This window comes from Struthio camelus, chromosome W, assembly GCF_040807025.1.
Source record: "Struthio camelus isolate bStrCam1 chromosome W, bStrCam1.hap1, whole genome shotgun sequence".
In the NCBI taxonomy this organism is placed as follows: domain Eukaryota; kingdom Metazoa; phylum Chordata; class Aves; order Struthioniformes; family Struthionidae; genus Struthio; species Struthio camelus.
In genome coordinates, this window is record NC_090981.1 from 1632488 (window position 1) to 1652665 (window position 20178).

Consider the following 20178-nt stretch of genomic DNA (forward strand, 5'->3'; position numbering starts at 1 on the left):
AGTGAAAAACGGCATCATTTTAAAAAGCACATCATCATACACCAGCTTAGTAAAAGAATAGCTCACCCAAATGAAAATACAGAGGTAATTTTAAATAAGCAAACTGCAGAAATCACCCAAACCAAAATTCAAACAGGATGCAAGGTGATTCTTGAAAAAAGGCCTGTGGAATCTGTGAAGATTTCCAATTGTTGAGATAACACAGCTGCACATTGCCCCCCAGAACACCTTGATTGGCTCAGAGCTGAGACACTGATGAGGGAAAGTATCACCTCTCAATCACTATCATTACTAAATCTTGGAGCATTTGGGAAAGGGAGAACTCTAAAGAAAATCAATCCCTGACCAAGCCCAACCCAGTTTTATTTGGAGATTGCTATCTGAGATGCTATGGCTGCAGGCATACAGGAAACAGCAAGCATTTCAGAATGTCTACCTCCATGTTGTTAAAGTAAGGCTCTAAGTGTATGTTTGTTTAAATACAATTCTGTTGGAATCCCCAAACTGCTACTATGGCATCATTGCTTCCACAAGAAAAGCTGCTTATAATGATGAGGCCACAGAGTTTCTCTTCTACTCCTATTAATTAGGGGCCCAACTCCCCATTCACAAGAGGATAACTTGCAATATGGTAAAATAATGAAACCATCTGTGCTCTGAGTCACACAAAACTCAAATACATTTGCTTATAGCATTTCCAAAAGAGTACAAAGGTTGAGACTATGTTACTTTTAAGAGATTATTTCTGAAATTGTATATTTGGGAGGAATACAGGGACGTTGTCAGAGTGTGCAGGGATGCGACAAGGAAGGCTAAGGCCCAGTTGGAATTAAATCTGGCAACGGATGTCAAGGACAACAAGAAGGGCTTCTTCAAATACATCAATAGCAAAAGGAAGACTAGGGAAAACGTGGGCCTGCTGCTGAATGGGGCGGGTGCCCTGGTGACAAAGGATACAGAGAAGGCAGAGTTATTGAATGCTGCCTTTGTTTCAGTCTTCACTGCTAAGGCCAGTCCTGAGGAATTCCAGACCTTGGAGACAAGAGAGGAAGTCTGGAGAAAGGAAGACTCTCCCTTGGTTGAGGAGGATCAGGTTAGAGATCTTTTGTCCAAACTTGACATCCATAAATCCATGGGCCCTGTTGGGATGCATCCACGAGTGCTGAGGGAGCTGGTGGATGTTATTGCTAGGCCACTCTCCATCCTCTTGGAAACGTCCTGGAGATCAGGAGAGGTGCCTGAGGACTGGAAGAAAGCCAGTGTCACACCAGTCTTCAAAAAGGGCAAGGAGGAGGAGCCAGGGAACTACAGGCCTGTCAGCCTCACCTCCATCCCTGGGAAGGTGATGGAACAGCTCCTCCTGGAGGTCATCACTAAGCATCTGGAGGACAAGAAGGTGATCAGGAGTAGTCAGCATGGATTCACCAAAGGGAAATCATGTTTAACTACTATGATAGCCTTCTATGATGGAATGACTGGCTGGGTAGATGAGGGCAGAGCAGTGGATGTTGTCTCCCTGGACTTCAGCAAGGCTTTTGACACTGTCTCCCATCACATCCTCCTAGGTAAGCTCAGGAAGTGTGGGCTAGATGAGTGGACGGTGAGGTGGATTGAGAACTGGCTGCATGGCAGAGCTCAGAGGGTTGTGGTGAATGGCGCAGAGTCAAGTTGGAGGCCTGTGGCTAGTGGTGTCCCCCAGGGGTCAGTCCTGGGTCCAGTCTTGTTCAATGTATTCATCAGTGACCTGGAGGAAGGGACAGAGTGCACCCTCAGCAAGTTTGCTGATGATACTAAACTGGGGGGAGAGGCTGACACACCAGAAGACTGTGCTGCCATTCAGAGGGACCTGGACAGGCTGGAGAGCTGGGCGGAGAGGAACCTCCTGAAGTTCCACAAAGGCAAGTGCAAGGTCCTGCACCTAGGCAGGAATAATCCCATGCACCAGGACAGGCTGGGGGTTGACCTGCTGGAAAGCAGCTCTGCAGAGAAGGACCTGGGAGTGCTGGTGGACAACAAGTTAAACATGAGCCAGCAGTGTGCCCTTGTGGCCACGAAGGGCAAGGGTATCCTGGGCTGCATTAGGCAGAGTGTTGCCAGCAGGTCGAGGGAGGTGATCCTGCCCCTCTACTCAGCCCTGGGGAGGCCTCACCTGGAGTGCTGTGTCCAGTTCTGGGCTCCCCAGTACAAGAGAGACATGGCACTCCTGGAGAGAGTCCAGCGGAGGGCTACAAAGATGATTAGAGGACTGGAGCACCTCTCCTATGAAGAAAGACTGCAAGAGCTGGGCCTGTTCAGCCTGGAGAAGAGAAGATTGAGAGGGGATCTCATCAATGTGTACAAGTATCTGAAGGGAAGGTGTCAAGAGGATGAGGCCAGCCTCTTCTCCGTGGTGCCCAGCAACAGGACAAGAGGCAATGGGCAGAAACTGAACCACAGGAAGTTCCACCTGAACCTGAGGAAAAACTTCTTCACTGTGAGGGTGACAGAGCATTGGAACAGGTTGCCCAGAGAGGTAGTGGAGTCTCCTTCCCTGGAGATATTCAAAACCTGTCTGGATGTGATCCTGGGCAATATGCTCTAGGTGACCCTGCTTGAGCAGGGAGGTTGGACTAGATGATCTCCAGAGGTCCCTTCCAGCCTCAACCATTCTGTGATTCTGTGATTCTGTGATTCTGTGATTCTAAAACATGAAACCAAAATGCTTCTTTCTAAAACACTCATATAGGCAAATTTATTACACCTTTCTTAGGGCTTGATCCAGAGGAATATATTCCTTATGGCTGCTGGCCCATCTGAAAGCTCAAAAAGCCTCTCAGGTTACACAGCTGCAAGGGATATTTGCATATTGAGAGATGGATGAGGCTGTTGCAAGTTTTCTAATTAAAAGAAAAAAAAATGGATAAATGGCAATTTTTACTCATTTTTTATTAAGAAAAGGGTCACAGAATAAAATTTCTGGTGAAAATGAGAGAGCAAACCATTCCAGAATAGCAAGGTTGGAGCTAGAGATGAATGTAACTACACCTTATTCAGATCAGGAATGTGGTCCTGGATTTTGAACGTCTTAGATGAATGCCTTTAATACATGTTACAAGTCATTCTGGGGGAAAGAAGGGAGACAGTGGGGAGGAATGAAAGGGGGGGAGAGGTAGTCTCTCTCCTAATAATGTTTCACTTTGTATAAATAATTTAATATTCATTAGCAGAGGGACTTGAACTTGAGTCTTCCTCACTCCAGATAAGTCCCCTGACTGAGATTTTCCAACTAATACTCTCAGTCTCCAAGTATTTTCAGTTTAGGAACTTCCTAAGCTAAATGTTGCTTTGGTTTATTTAGTAATCCTCAGTGGATTTCTCTTCCAATGAACTTGTCCAGTCTCTCTTTGAGCCCATGTCTTACAAAACCCTAATTATCTTCAAGGACATTTTGAGGGCTTGTTGTAGGTGTAAATTTGCTGTGGTGACTTCTTGGGGGTTTTTAAACCACTATGCTTCATAATTTGTGTCATATATTTAATAGAGAAATAAAAGCCTTATCATAAAACCCACACAGTTTGGAGGGAAACAGTATCAGAGTCTCCATCCAAAAGTGATTTTAGAAACTGTAATATAAATCTACATGGTCCCTTGCAAAAAAGTCACACACCCAAATAAATAAATAAATAAATAGATAGATAGATAGATAGATAAAAGAGATCACTGTATATTATGAGTTGTTCTGCCTTTATCTGTCTAAAACATATCAGAAATAAACACAGGAAGATTGCAGAAGTTTATATTATAGAAGCAATGTGATTTTTTTTTTTACATTATATGACCAGCTCTGATGGTTTTACCACCTTTGGTCATTCACATCCAACATGTGTGGCATATTCCAACATGCTTATAGAATACTTTTGATCATAGTTGTAGTACAACACTATACAGTCACAGTGTAGACTGTTTTCCCTAATGTTTGCATAGATCCAGAAAATGCTCATGTACATGTAACAGCCCAGCATCACACAATTATTACTTGGTTAGACTCACAGAGTGATTCATTTAGCATTTAGAAAAATAGCAAACTGAGTTAGCTCCAACTTATTTCAGATAGACATTTTGAGAGCTGAAATGAGAAGATATAGCATAACTTCATTTGCAGGAGTCATTCCTTGCACATTAAGAAACCTCCTAGCATGAGGAAGCCACTGACACGCTTGTTTGTCTTACCCTGATAATATTCATAAAACAACATTTTTGGAGATTTACTGGTGCAGCCTATTTGATTACAGGAATAAAAATACATAAAAATACAGAGTTTTTGCCTAAACAGTGTGGAATGACAAAGTCTGGCTTTGAGTTTTCTCCTGCATTTTTTTTAAGAAAAATCCTTGAAGTGATTGTTTCCATGAAATCACTGACCTCTCTCAAAAAAATACCAGGAGGCCACTAATGCACCCTACTAACAATATGTTAAAAAACAGCTGTGAGTTGACAAGCTTTTATAGAAAATGAATATATTTACATTTTACAATGCATGCATAAAAAAATTACAGGAAAGAAGCAGCTTGTAGCTTAAGTTACAAACTTCAAAGGAAGGGCAATTTTGTGTCACCCATGGTAAAAGAATAATTGTAGCATCTGGAGGTTTATGAGAATAGTGTTATTTGGGGTCTTATCTCCTCACTTTTCTGCCCATCCCCCATGTATAAATTTCTAAGAAGCAGCAAGAGTAAGAAAAATTCTTTTACACTTACCAGTGCAAAATACATTGCTGACTAATTATGTTCTCTTTAACTATTAACAGTAGTAACATTGTTCTCAAAGAATGTTAGACTGTACATGTCCTGGAACTCATATTTACCTGGTGGATTCTTGGCAGGATCATTGTGGCTCGGGCTTCCTGATCGTCCAGAATCTATAAAGAAATCAAAGAACAAACAATAAAATAACTATAAAAAATTAAAAAGTAAAAATTAAAAATAACATGAAAAATAACATTATAATAATAAAATCATCTAACAACTAATTTGTTCTGAAATCATCTCACAACCCTTTAATACCCTCTTTTGGTATTAAACTAATACTTTGTTCTTTAAAGGCCATTTCTCTGCCTTTTTACTTGAAGGCATTACTGTACAAACACACTATATATAACTCATTTTATACAGAGCCAGAAATACTGTGAAAGATGTAATGATTCTGATAGGAGGAATTCATAGATCACTAAATTAGGACAAGAAAGTCATTCAGGTAAATATTCAGGATGCAAACATAGCTACAAAGGTACCTTTTCATTCCCTTCCCTGCCATTTCCCAAATATAATATTGCATATAAGCAAAGTAAGACTAGCTTCTTCTGATACAATGACCAGAAAAGTGTACTGGACCAAGCAACTAATGGGATCTGCTATGATGAATCCTGTTTCTTTACCTTTCCTTTAAAGGAAAGCATAAAGGCACTGGTTGATTATGCAGAAACAGGCCTTTACTGATAACTGCCTGATTTGATACAGTTCATTTCACTGTGAAATGAAGTTGATGTAATGTAAGAACTAACAAAACCCAAACCTCCTGGACTTCAAAGAGTACATTTCTCTTCTTGATTCATTAGGCACATGTATCAAGAGGAGAATGCAATTTGATGTTAACACACTAGACAGTAAATATTATTGTTATTCATATAAGGAGTTATAACTACTTACTGCATTCCCATGCTGAGAATATAAGAATTTTCTGCTCCACAGTCATGAAATATTATTCACAAAATAAGACATGATAGCAAATCTTATATACAAAGAAAATAAGAAATTAGAACTATGACCATTTGTTTTTTTATATTTCAAGCTAAAAATCCAGCAATTTCATAACTCGAATAAAAAAATAATAATAATCGCTTGCCATCATACAAATACACCCTTATTCTTTACTAGACTTGCAATTTGGGTATAGGGGAGGATCAAGGAACAGGAAGATCTGACACTATACAAGTATCACTTTGATGCTGTTCAAGTCTCCATATACCTGTTAGGGGATTGACTTAACAGACTGCCTCTCAAACTGTCATCCTTCAGTGTTACATCATAGCAAATTTGAGTCTAGTTGTTGTACCAGTGTAAAGATCACTCCAAATGCAACTGTTCACCTTTCAAAGCCTGACAGCTCAGAACATTATTGCTATAGTCTTTACTACCATGACAAAGAAGCAAAACACCTCCTCCCCTCCAAAAAATATGACCTGCAAAAATGCAAAAAAGCAAAAAAAAATACACTCTTCCATCTGTGTATTTGTAAAGATTCCTGTTAATTATTATTTTCCTAATTTTACTATGCACTTACCTTCTAGTACCTATGGCATTTTATTCTGAAAAACCAACTGATTGAATTGATAAACTTCCCAGTGACTTTTACCAAATTAATTTTGCAAAAGCAACTTTAGTATTTAAGTTGCCAGTTCTAGATCTGATAACCTTAAGTTATCGCACAGTTTTAATTTTATGTGCATTATCCTCATCAACTCTAGTGATATTGGAATTTGTTTGTCAAGGCACAGCAAGGGGCAGCTACTCCCTAAGGGGTGGGGAGCCAGGAGCTGAGCATGATAACATGTCCAAGCAGGGCAGGGGCCTCACCAGCCAAGGCCCAGTCCCACAGCACCCAAGTGAGGCGAGCACGGCAGACCCAGGGATAGTAACCAGGGTCAACCAAAAGTCCAGATGATCAGGCATGCTCATGGTAAAGAGGCAGGTCTGGGATCAAGCCAGGAAGTCAATCTGCAAGTCAGGGTCAGGATCGGGTCTGGTGATGGTAACCAGGGTCAGACAGCCCAGTGATCTCCAGACAGGTCCACAGTGACAAGGCAGGCCTGAGGTCAAGCCAGGAAGTTAGTCTGTGGGTTAGCGTCCAGATCAATGGGGTCTATGGCCAAGCATAGGCATGGCTGTGGCTGAGCTGACGACAGATACTCCTCCAGTATAGCTCAGCCAGGGACTGAAGGCCCAGGCCTGAGCTGAAATTGGGCAGAGGGTGTGGGTGGAAGCCTATTAAGGCTATTAGTACACCCAGGGCCCTGACATTGCTTATGTATGTTAGCAATGTTTTATTGTATTTAATATCTGCTAAAACAATACTATAAATAAGACACTGCAATTTGTGCAAATGTTACCCTTGCCTTCTAGAAGTATGTTAATTTGGGGGGGGGGCTTTATTTTTTCACATTTTTATAGGTTACTGTATTCACTGAAATGACTCTCACTGATGAATTTGGCTAACAGACTTTCTGTTATAAAATGTTGACTGCAACCATTTTCTTTGCTTTATAACCCCAAAGATTTGCTGCATGAACTACAGTTCACACAGAGAGGAAACAGCAGCACTTCACAAAAGCAAGGAGGCCTTCCCTGTGAGAAAGACATATCTGCAGGGTGAAACTTCACATCTGTTTCCCAACAGTACAGATTTCATTTGCAATACATGTTCCCTTTCATTACACATAGATTGAAGCTATGCACACCACAGAGGTAATGACTTCTTTTTAAAAATGTCATTGCTATCCTTACTCTACAAATCATCCCTCTGTGTTCACCAGAATTGCTATAGAATAGAACACTATTTCACTTTTTAGTCCTACATTTTTTTTATGTACTTATATTCATAGAAGATGATGCTAAATGGGGAGTTTGGAAAACTGAAGTCAGACATTTAGCTACAAGACCTGGAGTGACAGCTTATAACTAACTCTCTATATGACACCGATCTTCCAAACTCCATCAGCCATGATGTGAAAAGAATACTCATCGCTAGACTGCAAAGACTCCATCATGATCTCCAATTTTCTGAAGAAGGATTCTCATTGGTGTTAGCTTTGGTTAGCTTGTGGACCTGATTTCTACAAATTTAAATAAGTGTGCCAATGTCATTTGTGTGCAAAAACTCTTAAACTGACACAAAATTAATGTCTCTCTGGTTGCTACTGATGCAGAGAGTATTCAAATCTCAAGGAAGTCGTCTTACCTTGGTACAAAAAAAAATTGGCCATATAAAAAAGAATCCCAGAGTATTTCAACTCACAGGTTCATGGGACATGCTTCCAGGCACACACATGAAAGTGCAGAAACAGTGAGGACACAGTGACCTGGGGCTTTGTTTCTAAAATATCTGCATGTTGGTCTGGCTAACCCAGTTTATCAAGCATGTGATGCTTAGGGGATTTAGAACCTGAGGTCATGACTGACTCCCTGGTTTGCCTCCCATTTTAGCAGCAGCTCAAACCTAATGCTGCCAAGTCACCAAACCGGCCATTGCCAAGACTGTTAACTTTTCTTCAAAGTGTTTTAATTTGGTAAATAAAAAGTAATTAAATCAACATTTTATAATGTCTTTCTGATTTGTAATATCATTTAAATTAATGAACTGACTCAGCTCTTGTTTAATTTTTAAACTGTCCTAGTTAAGAAGTGGAACTCTGGGAGTAAATCCAGTTTTCATACAGATGAAACAAATTCAAGGACCCAGAAACACTTATTAGAACCAAAATAGCAGTAAGTACGCTTATCTTTTCAGCTTTGTGTCCCATGTACAGATTTATCTTTTTAATTTAAATTCCCTCATTTGTTTATGTAAAATAAATCACAACACATATTCAAAATATTTCTTACACAATTTATAAAGACCATATGTTGCTGAAAAACTCTCCCCATCTGTGTTGTAACATACATTGTACATGGGATTTTTTTTCTTTTTTTTAAATTAAAAGAAAGATTTATATTTTTTCAAGCCCTGAAACAGATGCTTACCATATTTTATAATATTAGCTGAGCTCTTTTTTTGTCATGTACTTTTAAGAAACAATTTACATAGGTATCTTGCCACATGTGGATGAATGTGAAAGAATGAAGTTTCCTTCCAAAACTTGCTGGACTCAGTAGAAAAAGATGAGATATGAATGCTTAATTTTATCCATCTGGAAGATACTCTGAATGCTAGTTATATTCTGTAACACTGAGTTGTTCTTGGAAACCAAGAAATCTTTTATATTCAGGTATGTGGTATAAAGGGCCTTCATTATAGATTCTTCAGAAAATGAAAGGCAGAAGACAACACAGTGAAAGACTCATTTTGAGGTTTAGAAAATAAAACCTTATATTATGTACTGCATGAATGAAAATGTTCATATTCTCAGGTAAGGAATAGAAATTTACTTGCATACATCTTTGGCCAATTAATAAACTGGTTTCACAGGCCATTCCATTACGTTGTAAAAGACACGAAGCATGACCCTCATTTTCATGTAGTGTATCTAAGAATCTAGAGGGGAAATCTTGGCCTTATGGGAGGCAACAGGAATTTTGCCACTGACTCCTATACAGCCAGTATTTCATTTTTCTGTTAGTATTTTGGGTCAGTAATGCATCAAGAGTTCAGGGAGAGAAAATGCTTTGTATTACCTAAGTATTTTTAAACACAGGCTAATAATGATATGACTGTGAAAAAATCATGGTTGTTCACTATGGGTCTGAGCCAAAGGTTGTTGAAATCAGTGCAAAGACTCTTAGTTGCTCCAGTGAGCTTTGGATAAGGATCTTTATGGGAAATTACAGATAGCTGAGAAGCATAAAAGAAAGCATCATTTAACAGATACTGTCGGATAAAACTGCATTATTCTTTTCAACTGGTATAACTACATTGTATCTTCCATTAAAACATATAGTATTAAAAGCTAGGTTTCTCAACCTTTCAAATCATTACAATCATAACACTTCTTTCCAAGTCTATAACATCATCTAACCAAGGACCACAAAGTAGTTTACAAATACTAATTAACAGAGGCTTACTAGGCCTCTATGAGATAAATATTATTCTATAGAAAGCAATCTCCTAAAACAGTAAGTGTGCTATGGCACAATAGGCTAATTAGGAGAAATAGTAATTAAACTAGAAGGCTGCTTTTTAAGCACCATAGGAAATCCAAGATTAGACTGGAACATACTTTCCTTGAACATTTCAGTGTTGAGTGTTTCTTCAAGCCAGCATCAGGTAATACTGACTCTGTCAGCAAGTATAAGTGTGTTTAGGAGCCCAAAACAAACTTCAGGTTTTCTTTAAAAAAAAAAAACTTTACTGATGTTTAACAACTTGAATACCATTGCAATGTGTCTAGATACTATAACATTTATCAAAGCATCTTCTAATTTGGATTTATGATGTACAGTGCTATCCATAGCAACTATATCATAAATTTTTATTTCCATTTATTTTATTGTTATAATTGATTATTAAAAAACAATCTTTAGCATAAGAGAAGATGGATTCCCAAAATGGTGCTGTGATTTTTTTTAATGTACATCATACTGTCCATACATTGGGAAGTTTTTTTCATCTTGAGTTTTCCAATTGATGCCGCATGCAATTTTTAATCACTGCGATATTTACTTTAGGTCTAATATAGGTGAAGCATGAGAAGACCGATAGGAAACATCATAGTTCCGTGTATTTGCAAATAATACTGTTTTTGATTAAAAATGTCCAATTTATTGTAGCTATATCACAGATTAGAATATACATTTATAATTTGTATGTTATATGAAGTATGTATTGCACATGACCACATTTTATATACAGTGGAGTTCTATTCCTATATTTCACCAGCAAATGCTGATAACAAAGAACACAGGGCCATGTTATTAGGAAAATTAACCAAAACGGAAATCTAGCCAATCTGATCCTGTAGCAGAAATATTCTGAGATACACCTCTCGGGCTGAAGTATTTCAAATGGTCTTTGTCCATACTTGCATCACGTCAAAAGAGACATCATGGTGCTAATTCTGTTAAACAGGCACTATACTTACCAATATTGAGCTGTAATACCAGCTATGATATGAGTCAGAGAAAAAAAAATGACTGGTCCATCTTAAAAATGTGCACATATATGGAGATGGTTTGCTTGGTGATATGAATCCTATATCAGAGTCTAATCTTATCATTCATAAATAACCTTAAAAGAAAAGAACAGTGAGGCTCATATGTCAGTAATACCAGCAGTTTCCTCTGTATTAGAACAGAATAATCAAATCACTTTAAAAGAAGATGGAAATTCTTATCAAGAAGGGAACTGTTTGTCTTTCCAATTACAATTTTTAAAAAAGAGGTGTGAGTTTAATTTCACCCTACTGCATGGAAAATTAAGATTGGACAAACACATATTTGAGTCTTTTTCATGGACATATACTTTTTCTGACTTTTATCTTTGAAAGAATAAATATTCTACATTTCCTTCCAGTCAAGATTTATTTTTTGCTAAAATATTGATTCAGTCATTTTCAAGAAAAAAAGCACATTTCGCATTATTTAAAAATTTACAAAAAAAAATTACACACTACTTTGCCTGTCTATATTCCCACATAGACATGTATATATACATAGTATTAAAAATACATTACTGTGAGAAAAAGGAGAGTAAAGATGCCAGATTTTTGATGTATCAATCGACATTACCTTATGCTTTCCCACTGATGGTCCACAAACTTGACTAGAATTGTATGTACATTCACAATCACCACATTTGTTTTCCAACATTTGATAAGCGTATAGGTGATGAATAGATAATGAGAACAAATACTGTATGCAGTACTTTAATTAAAAGCAGTGACCAAAAAAAATTCAGGCCTGATCAACTGATGGATTTTCTGTCTACTTTTGGTCTTTTACAATAAATAATAATGAGTACCTAAGTCCTATACTGTGCCACAGAAGAACGAGTTTGCAAATGTAGTACCATATATGATTAACCCAGTATTTTTTTCTCTTGCAAAAAAGGCAAACAATTTTTTTTAACTGCATAATGGGGGAGGGGGGACATTCAGGTTGAAACCTTGTCTTTCAAATTTTAAATGAAGAGGAAATTTTAAGAACATTTTTCCCAGACTCTCTATCTCCCTACTGGTAATAGTACTTCTGTTACAGTCATAATGGTCTATGGCTATAAAAACATTAAACCCTATCTGATCATGTTTGTGTCTTGCCACCATAGTTCTGTCACTTTGTGGCTAATATCACATGAGAACATCTATTTGTAATTCTGTAACTTTTAATATATGTTACAAGTCAGCTTATCCCTCAGTTATGTTAATATTTAATGAATTAGCATCATCTGCATAGGTGATATGTTCTGACATAGCTGCAATACAAACTACAGTTCTGGGGGCAAGATTTTAAAATGTACTTGCCCCTTCAGTATGTAGAGGCTGCTTTTGCTCTCTGTATCTCAACTTATGTACCAAAGTTGGAGCAAGCTGTCTCAGTCATTTGTATCTATGGGGATTATATGGTTGGAAAAAAAATGTATAGATGTATGGATCAAATCCCAAGGTCTTTATTTTATTTCTACTTTTTTTTTTGGCGGGGGGGGGGGGTTGCCTGAGTAAAAACTTAGTGGTAATTCAGTAAAAAAAAAAAAAACAAAAACAGAATTTGTACCCACAAGAAATTGTCACTGGATCTGATGACATGTCAGTGCCCAGAACGTTATTTAACCATCCAGAGTTTCTAAGGCTTTTTTTTTTTTTTAACCACTGTACCACCACAACAGGACCTTAATAAATCTATCAAGTCTGATTTGGTCTGCAGCTATTAAGAATGTTGCTGGAGTAAGAAAAAAATGTACAACCTTATTGAAACGATAGAAACTCAAGCTTCAGTTTGTAGTGGAAAGGAAAAAGGGCAGCAACACATGAACCCAGAACTTCAGACATGCAACACATCTACTGTAACTGCAGAAGGACGTTCTTGTTCAAAGGCCCTTTTTTATTTATAAAATAATGTTCTGGTAGATAAAGATACAGTATAAGATTTACCCCAAACATTCCCTTCCATTTTAATGAGTTCATTCATTAATGTGTCTATGTGTATTGAAATTATAAATGCATATAGCATAAAGTTTATCCTATGTACACACAGACAGGTTTGGGGCTAAAGGTAAAAGGTTTGAAACAGGGGACACTAAGTACTATCAGTACTCAAGTAGCAAAAGGTCGAGAGAATTATAGGTATGTATATATGTATATATGCATATATACATGTATGTATATATGTATGTATATATGTATGCATATATGAAGGTTTGAGAGGGGATAGTGAATGGTATAATATTATGATTAAACCAGAAAATAGAAGAAACATTGAAGAAAGATAGCACAGATAAACATTAGAGGATCCTCATACCTGTCTGATAACCAAGCTTAAAAGCTGAATTCTAGTGTTTCTAACAGTTAACCCTATATAATGCATGATCCTAAGTAAGGTGTTAACACAGAATCACAGAATCACAGAATCACAGAATCGTTTAGGTTGGAAGGGACCTCTGGAGATCATCTAGTCCAACCCCCCTGCTCAAGCAGGGTCACCTAGAGCATATTGCCCAGGATCACATCCAGACGGGTTTTGAATATCTCCAGGGAAGGAGACTCCACTACCTCTCTGGGCAACCTGTTCCAATGCTCAGTCACCCTCACAGTGAAGAAGTTTTTTCTCAGGTTCAGATGGAACTTCCTGTGGTTCAGTTTCTGCCCATTGCCTCTCGTCCTGTTGCTGGGCACCACAGAGAAGAGACTGGCCCCATCCTCTTGACACTCCCCCTTCAGATACTTGTACACGTTGATGAGATCCCCTCTCAATCTTCTCTTCTCCAGGCTGAACAGGCCCAGCTCTTGCAGTCTTTCTTCATAGGAGAGGTGCTCCAGCCCTCTAATCATCTTTGTAGCCCTCCACTGGACTCTCTCCAGGAGTGCCATGTCTCTCTTGTCCTGGGGAGCCCAGAACTGGACACAGGACTCCAGGTGAGGCCTCCCCAGGGCTGAGTAGAGGGGCAGGATCACCTCCCTCCACCTGCTGGCAACACTCTGCCTAATGCACCCCAGGAGACCATTGGCCTTCTTGGCCACAAGGGCACACTGCTGGCTCATGTTTAACTTGTTGTCCACCAGCACTCCCAGGTCCTTCTCTGCAGAGCTACTTTCCAGCAGGTCAGTCCCCAGCCTGTCCTGGTGCATGGGATTATTCCTGCCTAGGTGCAGGACCTTGCACTTGCCTTTGTTGAACTTCAGGAGGTTCCTCTCCACCCAGCTCTCCAGCCTGTCCAGGTCCCTCTGAATGGCAGCACAGTCTTCGGGTGTGTCAGCCCCTCCCCCCAGTTGAGTATCATCAGCAAACTTGCTGAGGGTGCACTCTGTCCCTTCCTCCAGGTCACTGATGAATACATTGAACAAGACTGGACCCAGCACTGACCCCTGGGGGACACCACTAGCCACAGGCCTCCAACTAGACTCTGCGCCATTCACCACAACCCTCTGAGCTCGGCCATCCAGCCAGCTCTCAATCCACCTCACTGTCCACTCATCTAGCCCACACTTCCTGAGCTTACCTAGGAGGATGTGATGGGAGACAGTGTCAAAAGCCTTGCTGAAGTCCAGGGAGACAACATCCACTGCTCTGCCCTCATCTACCCAGCCAGTCATTCCATCATAGAAGGCTATCATAGTAGTTAAACATGATTTCCCTTTGGTGAATCCATGCTGACTACTCCTGATCACCTTCTTGTCCTCCAGATGCTTAGTGATGACCTCCAGGAGGAGCTGTTCCATCACCTTCCCAGGGATGGAGGTGAGGCTGACAGGCCTGTAGTTTCCTGTTACTCCTCCTTCTTGCCCTTTTTGAAGGCTGGCGTGACACTGGCTTTCTTCCAGTCCTCAGGCACCTCTCCTGATCTCCAGGACCTTTCCAAGATGATGGAGAGTGGCCTAGCAATAACATCCACCAGCTCCCTCAGCACTCGTGGGTGCATCCCATCGGGGCCCATGGATTTATGGATGTCAAGTTTGGACAAAAGATCTCTAACCTGATCCTCCTCAACCAAGGGAGAGTCTTCCTTTCTCCACCCTTCCTCTCTTGTCTCCAAGGTCTGGAATTCCTGAGGACTGGCCTTAGCAGTGAAGACTGAAACAAAGGCAGCATTCAATAACTCTGCCTTCTCTGTATCCTTCGTCACCAGGGCACCCGCCCCATTCAGCAGTGGGCCCACATTTTCCCTAGTCTTCCTTTTGCTATTGATGTATTTGAAGAAGCCCTTCTTGTTGTCCTTGACATCCGTTGCCAGATTTAATTCCAAATGGGCCTTAGCCTTCCTTGTCGCATCCCTGCACACTCTGACAACGTCCCAGTATTCCTCCCAAGTGGCCTGTCCCCTTTTCCACATTCTGTACACTTCCTTCTTCTGCTGGAGTTTTGCCAGGAGTTCCTTGCTCATCCATGCAGGTCTCCTGCCCGCTTTGCTGGACTTCTTCCTCAGAGGGATGCACTGCTCTTGAGCCTGGAGGAAGTGATGCTTGAATATTAACCAGCTCTCTTGGACCCCTCTTCCTTCTAGGGCCCTACCCCATGAGATTCCCCTAAGTAGGTCCCTGAAGAGGCCAAAGTTAGCTCTCCTCAAGTCCAGGGTTGCGATCCTACTTATTGCCCTGATTCCTCCTCCCAGGATCCTGAACTCCACCATCTCATGGTCACTGCAGCCAAGGCTGCCCCCAACCTTCACATCTCCAACTAGACCTTCTTTGTTCGTTAGTACAAGGTCTAGCATTGCACCTCTCCTTGTTGGCATCTCCACCACCTGTGTTAAAAAGTTATCCTCAATGCTCTGCAGGAACCTCTTTGATTGTTTGTGCCTAGCTGTGCTGTCTTCCCAGCAGATGTCAGGGTGGTTCAAGTCCCCCATGAGAACCAGGGCCTGTGATCATGAGGCTACTTCCACCTGTCTGTAGAAGGACTCATCGACTTCCTCTTCCTGATCAGGGGGCCTGTAGGAAACCCCCACAACAGTGTCACCCAGGTTAGCCTGCCCTTTAATCCTTACCCATAGGCTCTCAACTTGCTCTTCATCCACCCCTAGGCAGAGCTCCACACATTCTAGTTGCTCCCTCACATAAAGGGCAACTCCACCACCTCACCTTCCTGGCCTGTCTTTCCTAAAAAGCACATAGCCATCCATGACAGCATTCCAGTCATGTGAATTATCCCACCATGTCTCTGTAACTGCAATGAGATCATGGCCCTGCAACCGCACACAGATCTCTAACTCTTCCTGTTGATCTCTAACTCTTCCTGTCTCTAACACCTTACCTTTAAAGGAAAGGAAAGGAAAGGAAGAGAAGATGGTAAAATCTATGCATAAATATACACACTGCTGATTCAAGCTTAACTGTAAAGTTTGTCTGTTTATTATAGAGAAGATAGATAGGGGGAGAAGGTGGAATGAAAACAAGTTGACTGAGTATATTAGAAGCTCCTATGAAGGGAAATATTCCAGCATGGGGAACAAGGATAACCATTAATAACAATCTTTTGTTAATCTTATCTTCAATAGGCAATGCAGAAAACTGAGTATCCCATTCCAATCTTATAGATTCTGATCTATGTACGTTATGTGGGTGCACGTGTATTTATGAGTATCGCTTTATGTACTCACAAAAGATGCTGCATGATGTTGGGAGAGATGAATTGCTGACAAACTTGCATAAACCTTCTGTAGTGAGCACACCTGCGGAAGCTCTGGCGAGGAGCCAGGTGGCTGGCAGAGTACGTGGTAGCAGCCCCGGAGTGTGCTCTCTACGCGCTGACCGACTTCCCGTCAGGGCCAGGCACGCATATTCCCTTTGGTCAGCAACGTCTGGCTGCTTCCCGGCCGGTAGCTACCCAAGGTTAGCACAGCTGAGATAAGGAGAGAGTTCGAGTAGATGTAAGGGGCCCTTAGGCTACAGCGAGGTGAGTCCCGCCTGGGCGTCCGACCCGGGTGTCCAGCAGCCTCCCATCAGCGACCCCTCCGCGCGGTTCCCGGGGCTCCCCGCGCAGCTTGGCGCGTAAGTCCTCTATTAAATCTACCCGGTTTAACCCCTCCGGAACCTTGAGCGTCTCTCTACGCCGGCATCCAACTCTCCTGCCTTGCGGTCACACCCTCCTATGAGATCTGGGCCTAACTACAAGGCCTTCGATATCTCTGCTACTCTCTTCACCATGTCACCTGGCAGACTAACAAGGGATTGGTAAAACAGTCAACAAATGAGTAAATAGGTAAACAATCATAGAAGGGTTATCAAGCACCAAGGTTATGAACAATAGGATACCATCGCGAGCCTATTGTACATATAGAAAAAAAAATGTTCTCCTCAGAATATTACCCTTAAGGCTGCAGGGCTGCTACACATGAAAACATATCCAATTGTAATGTTGTTTGCACTAATTGTGTTCAGTATTATCTAACTTTGTGTGGTTGCATGTAGCATACCTCCTGCTGATTCCAACACCCTTTTGGGGGACTGACCCACCTGCTCCAGAGCACCTGTGAGGCAAGAGCAGATGTTGCCACAGCACGGCCTCATCAGAGAGGAGTCAGTCACTGCGATTGAGCTGGGAGATGGGTATCTGCGGGGCCAGCTACTGCACTCACAGGAGGTTTGAGATATTGCTGGATAGTCATCATATTAACCACATTGCCCCCATTGCAGCAGGTCAACACTATTCAAGGGGTGGAAAAATCATAGACTGAAGCCTACCCAAAAGCACCATCCACATGAAAAGGCCTCACAAAAAAGAACTAAGAAGTACAACCCTTAACTCTATAGACCTGAAGTACTGTGCAATAAGTTACAGCAGGTAAATTAATTAATAAATCAGACTACAGGTTCCATATGCAAAGTATTACCCCATAAAATAGATGTCAAAAGTATCTCTACCCTTTCGCATCTGGAAATGAATTACCAATCCAAACTTAATGCAGTATGTCCAAGCCTGAGTGATACCCATAGTCTGTTAACCAAATGACTGAATCACTAGAATAATATCTAAATAGTCTAGATGCAGAAGCAAGGGATGGATTATGTTGTAGGCAAAAAAATAGCTTGAATTGTGAATGCTAACAGGTGGCAAATAATCGGGGTGTTTTTTTGGGGGGGGTGAATGTCTGAAATTGAACTTTTGAACTCTCAAGCAGAAGCCCGCTATTTGCTAGCTGGCTATAAATGTTGATAACACCTAGACTAAACAAAAGTGACATGTCCTGAATCCTCCAGTTAATAAAGAGACATGAGACAGAACCACCAATTAGGAGGCTGATCACACGTTGTGCTTCTGCACATAGACTATTTAGATTGGGAAAACTGTGGGCTTGGTGTTCTGGAAAGAAGAGGTAATGCTGAAAAGAAGGGTTCCCATAAAGAATTGGTCTTGGAAAGAAGGGGGGCCAGAAAGAAGAAGATGAAGATCCTGGCTGGACCAAAGATCCTGGGAGTGGGGAAAGATCCTGGAGATCAGGCATGGAGACAAACGTCAGAGGATGCCCAGGAATCTTGGCCAGTAATGCCTAAGACTGGTAACTGCGAGTAGTGGAATAGCACAAACTGACACAACTTTCTGGCCAATGTTCCCTGCCAACTAGCAGCGATCTCCCTGCTGGGAAGGAAGTCAGGACCAAGTGAATGCTGGGGTAGGGAATGAGCGAGCAAGTGTGTGAGATAATCAAGTAGGGTAAAAGCTCTAATCTCATTGTTTCTTAAATAAACCCCAGTATCCAGATCCACTATGAGTTGTCATTTAGTCTGTCTTGCTCATGACTGAGTTAAACATAAATCCCTTGTGTGTTGCTGGAAGAATACAGCATCACTTTCATGAAAGGCTTTCTTACAGAAAGATTTCAGATGTTTTCTAAAGATTTTATGGCAAAAAAAAATAGTTACTTACATCTTATACCCACCCTCATCAGGGAACAATACTATTCATTTTGTGCCCATGTACACTGACATAGCATGTTCAAGATTCAGCTTGACATCTTTTTAGGTGTGTTCAAGCACTTGGAATTCCATATATGCACAGTAAATACCCAGGAAAGGCTGACAGCACTGCTTTCCATTTTTCCTGGATAACTGGTTTAAACTCAATTGACCTGAAGGAGTTAGAAGAGACACAGCGCCTTGCACAAGAACTAGGGTGTATACACTGTAATTAAGCCAAACCCTCTTATGAAAGATTTCTAGCAGATGATACTGCTTCAACTATAAACTGCAGACTTCTCAGATTTTGCCTTTCCTCTCTCCCTTCTGATTCCCCCTCCCCTGCACTCTATGCATACACACAAAACTTGCATTCGTTAAAAAAAATTCTTACAGTTCCCTTTCAAACTTGGCCTCCTTTCATATTGGTTGCTGCTGAACATTTGAGTGGTATAAAGTCAATCTATATCTGTACTGTTTGAGCAACCCAGTGTCAATCCTGACAAGTTTGCAGTCTCAAGGCTAGACTTCACTCAGATCAGCCTATCATCTTTAAGTGGTTCGGATTTCCATACAATTGCTATCATTAACAGCTGAAATGCAAATGAAACCTACTGGCTAGTTATACAATAATCTTTAGCTTTATAAACAGTTAAAGATATATTCTCTCTAAGAGTTATAGCAAACAAACATGCTAAGGCCCCAAATCCTTTTATGTTTTCAAATAGTTTTATAGAAGATGTTGTATATCTGAATAACAAGCAATATCCCTTTAATGTTTACTTAGAAGTGAAATGAAAACAATAATAGAGTATTTTCAGGGCAGCAGCATGCTATCAGTAGCAGCAAGAACATGAGAAAATTCAATTCTCTCATGAAATTCATCTTGGCCTACAGCTATATTTCTCCACCCAGTGGGTGTGACAGGCAAGTCTTCCAGAATGCCCACTAGTCACACCTCACAATTAGAAAAAACAAACGGAAGAACAACAACAAAAAGCTGTGATCCCAGGATCCAGCAGAAATAAGAAGCTGGCTCCTTAACCTGCCTAAGCTCCATTTCAAATCCTCTCCAACCTTAAGTTGTCCAACAGCAATGTACCCCTTCTTTCCTTTCCCTCCAAAACTCCATCTCTGCCTAAACACGACAGTTAAGGCTGCAGCACAGTTAAGCTCTGTGGTGCAGAGAGCAGAGAGCAGCACTCAACCAACCCCCTTCCTATCTTCTTGCACACCTCCATCTTACATACCCACCTCTAAGGCTGCAAAGGCTGTAATATGTGTGGAGTCATTAATAGAAACTATGGTTATTTAGTAAGTCATTAGTAGTAAAAGCTGAGAACTACAGGCTCAGGTGAAAAACCTGATTGTCCAAAGCTCTAATCCTA

The 20178-nt window shown here is 40.8% G+C and overlaps 1 protein-coding gene across 2 annotated transcripts in view; it reads right to left on the bottom strand.

Moving 5' to 3' along the window:
* The window catches only part of LOC104139159 (nuclear factor 1 B-type), a 198570-nt gene that overhangs the window by 83230 nt on the left and 95162 nt on the right, over window positions 1–20178 (bottom strand). For both annotated transcript variants that reach the window (XM_068925260.1, XM_068925261.1), the window contains exon 3: window positions 4844–4897. In XM_068925260.1, coding sequence (XP_068781361.1) covers window positions 4844–4897 — 54 coding nt within the window. The remainder of the gene's footprint in view (window positions 1–4843; window positions 4898–20178) is intronic.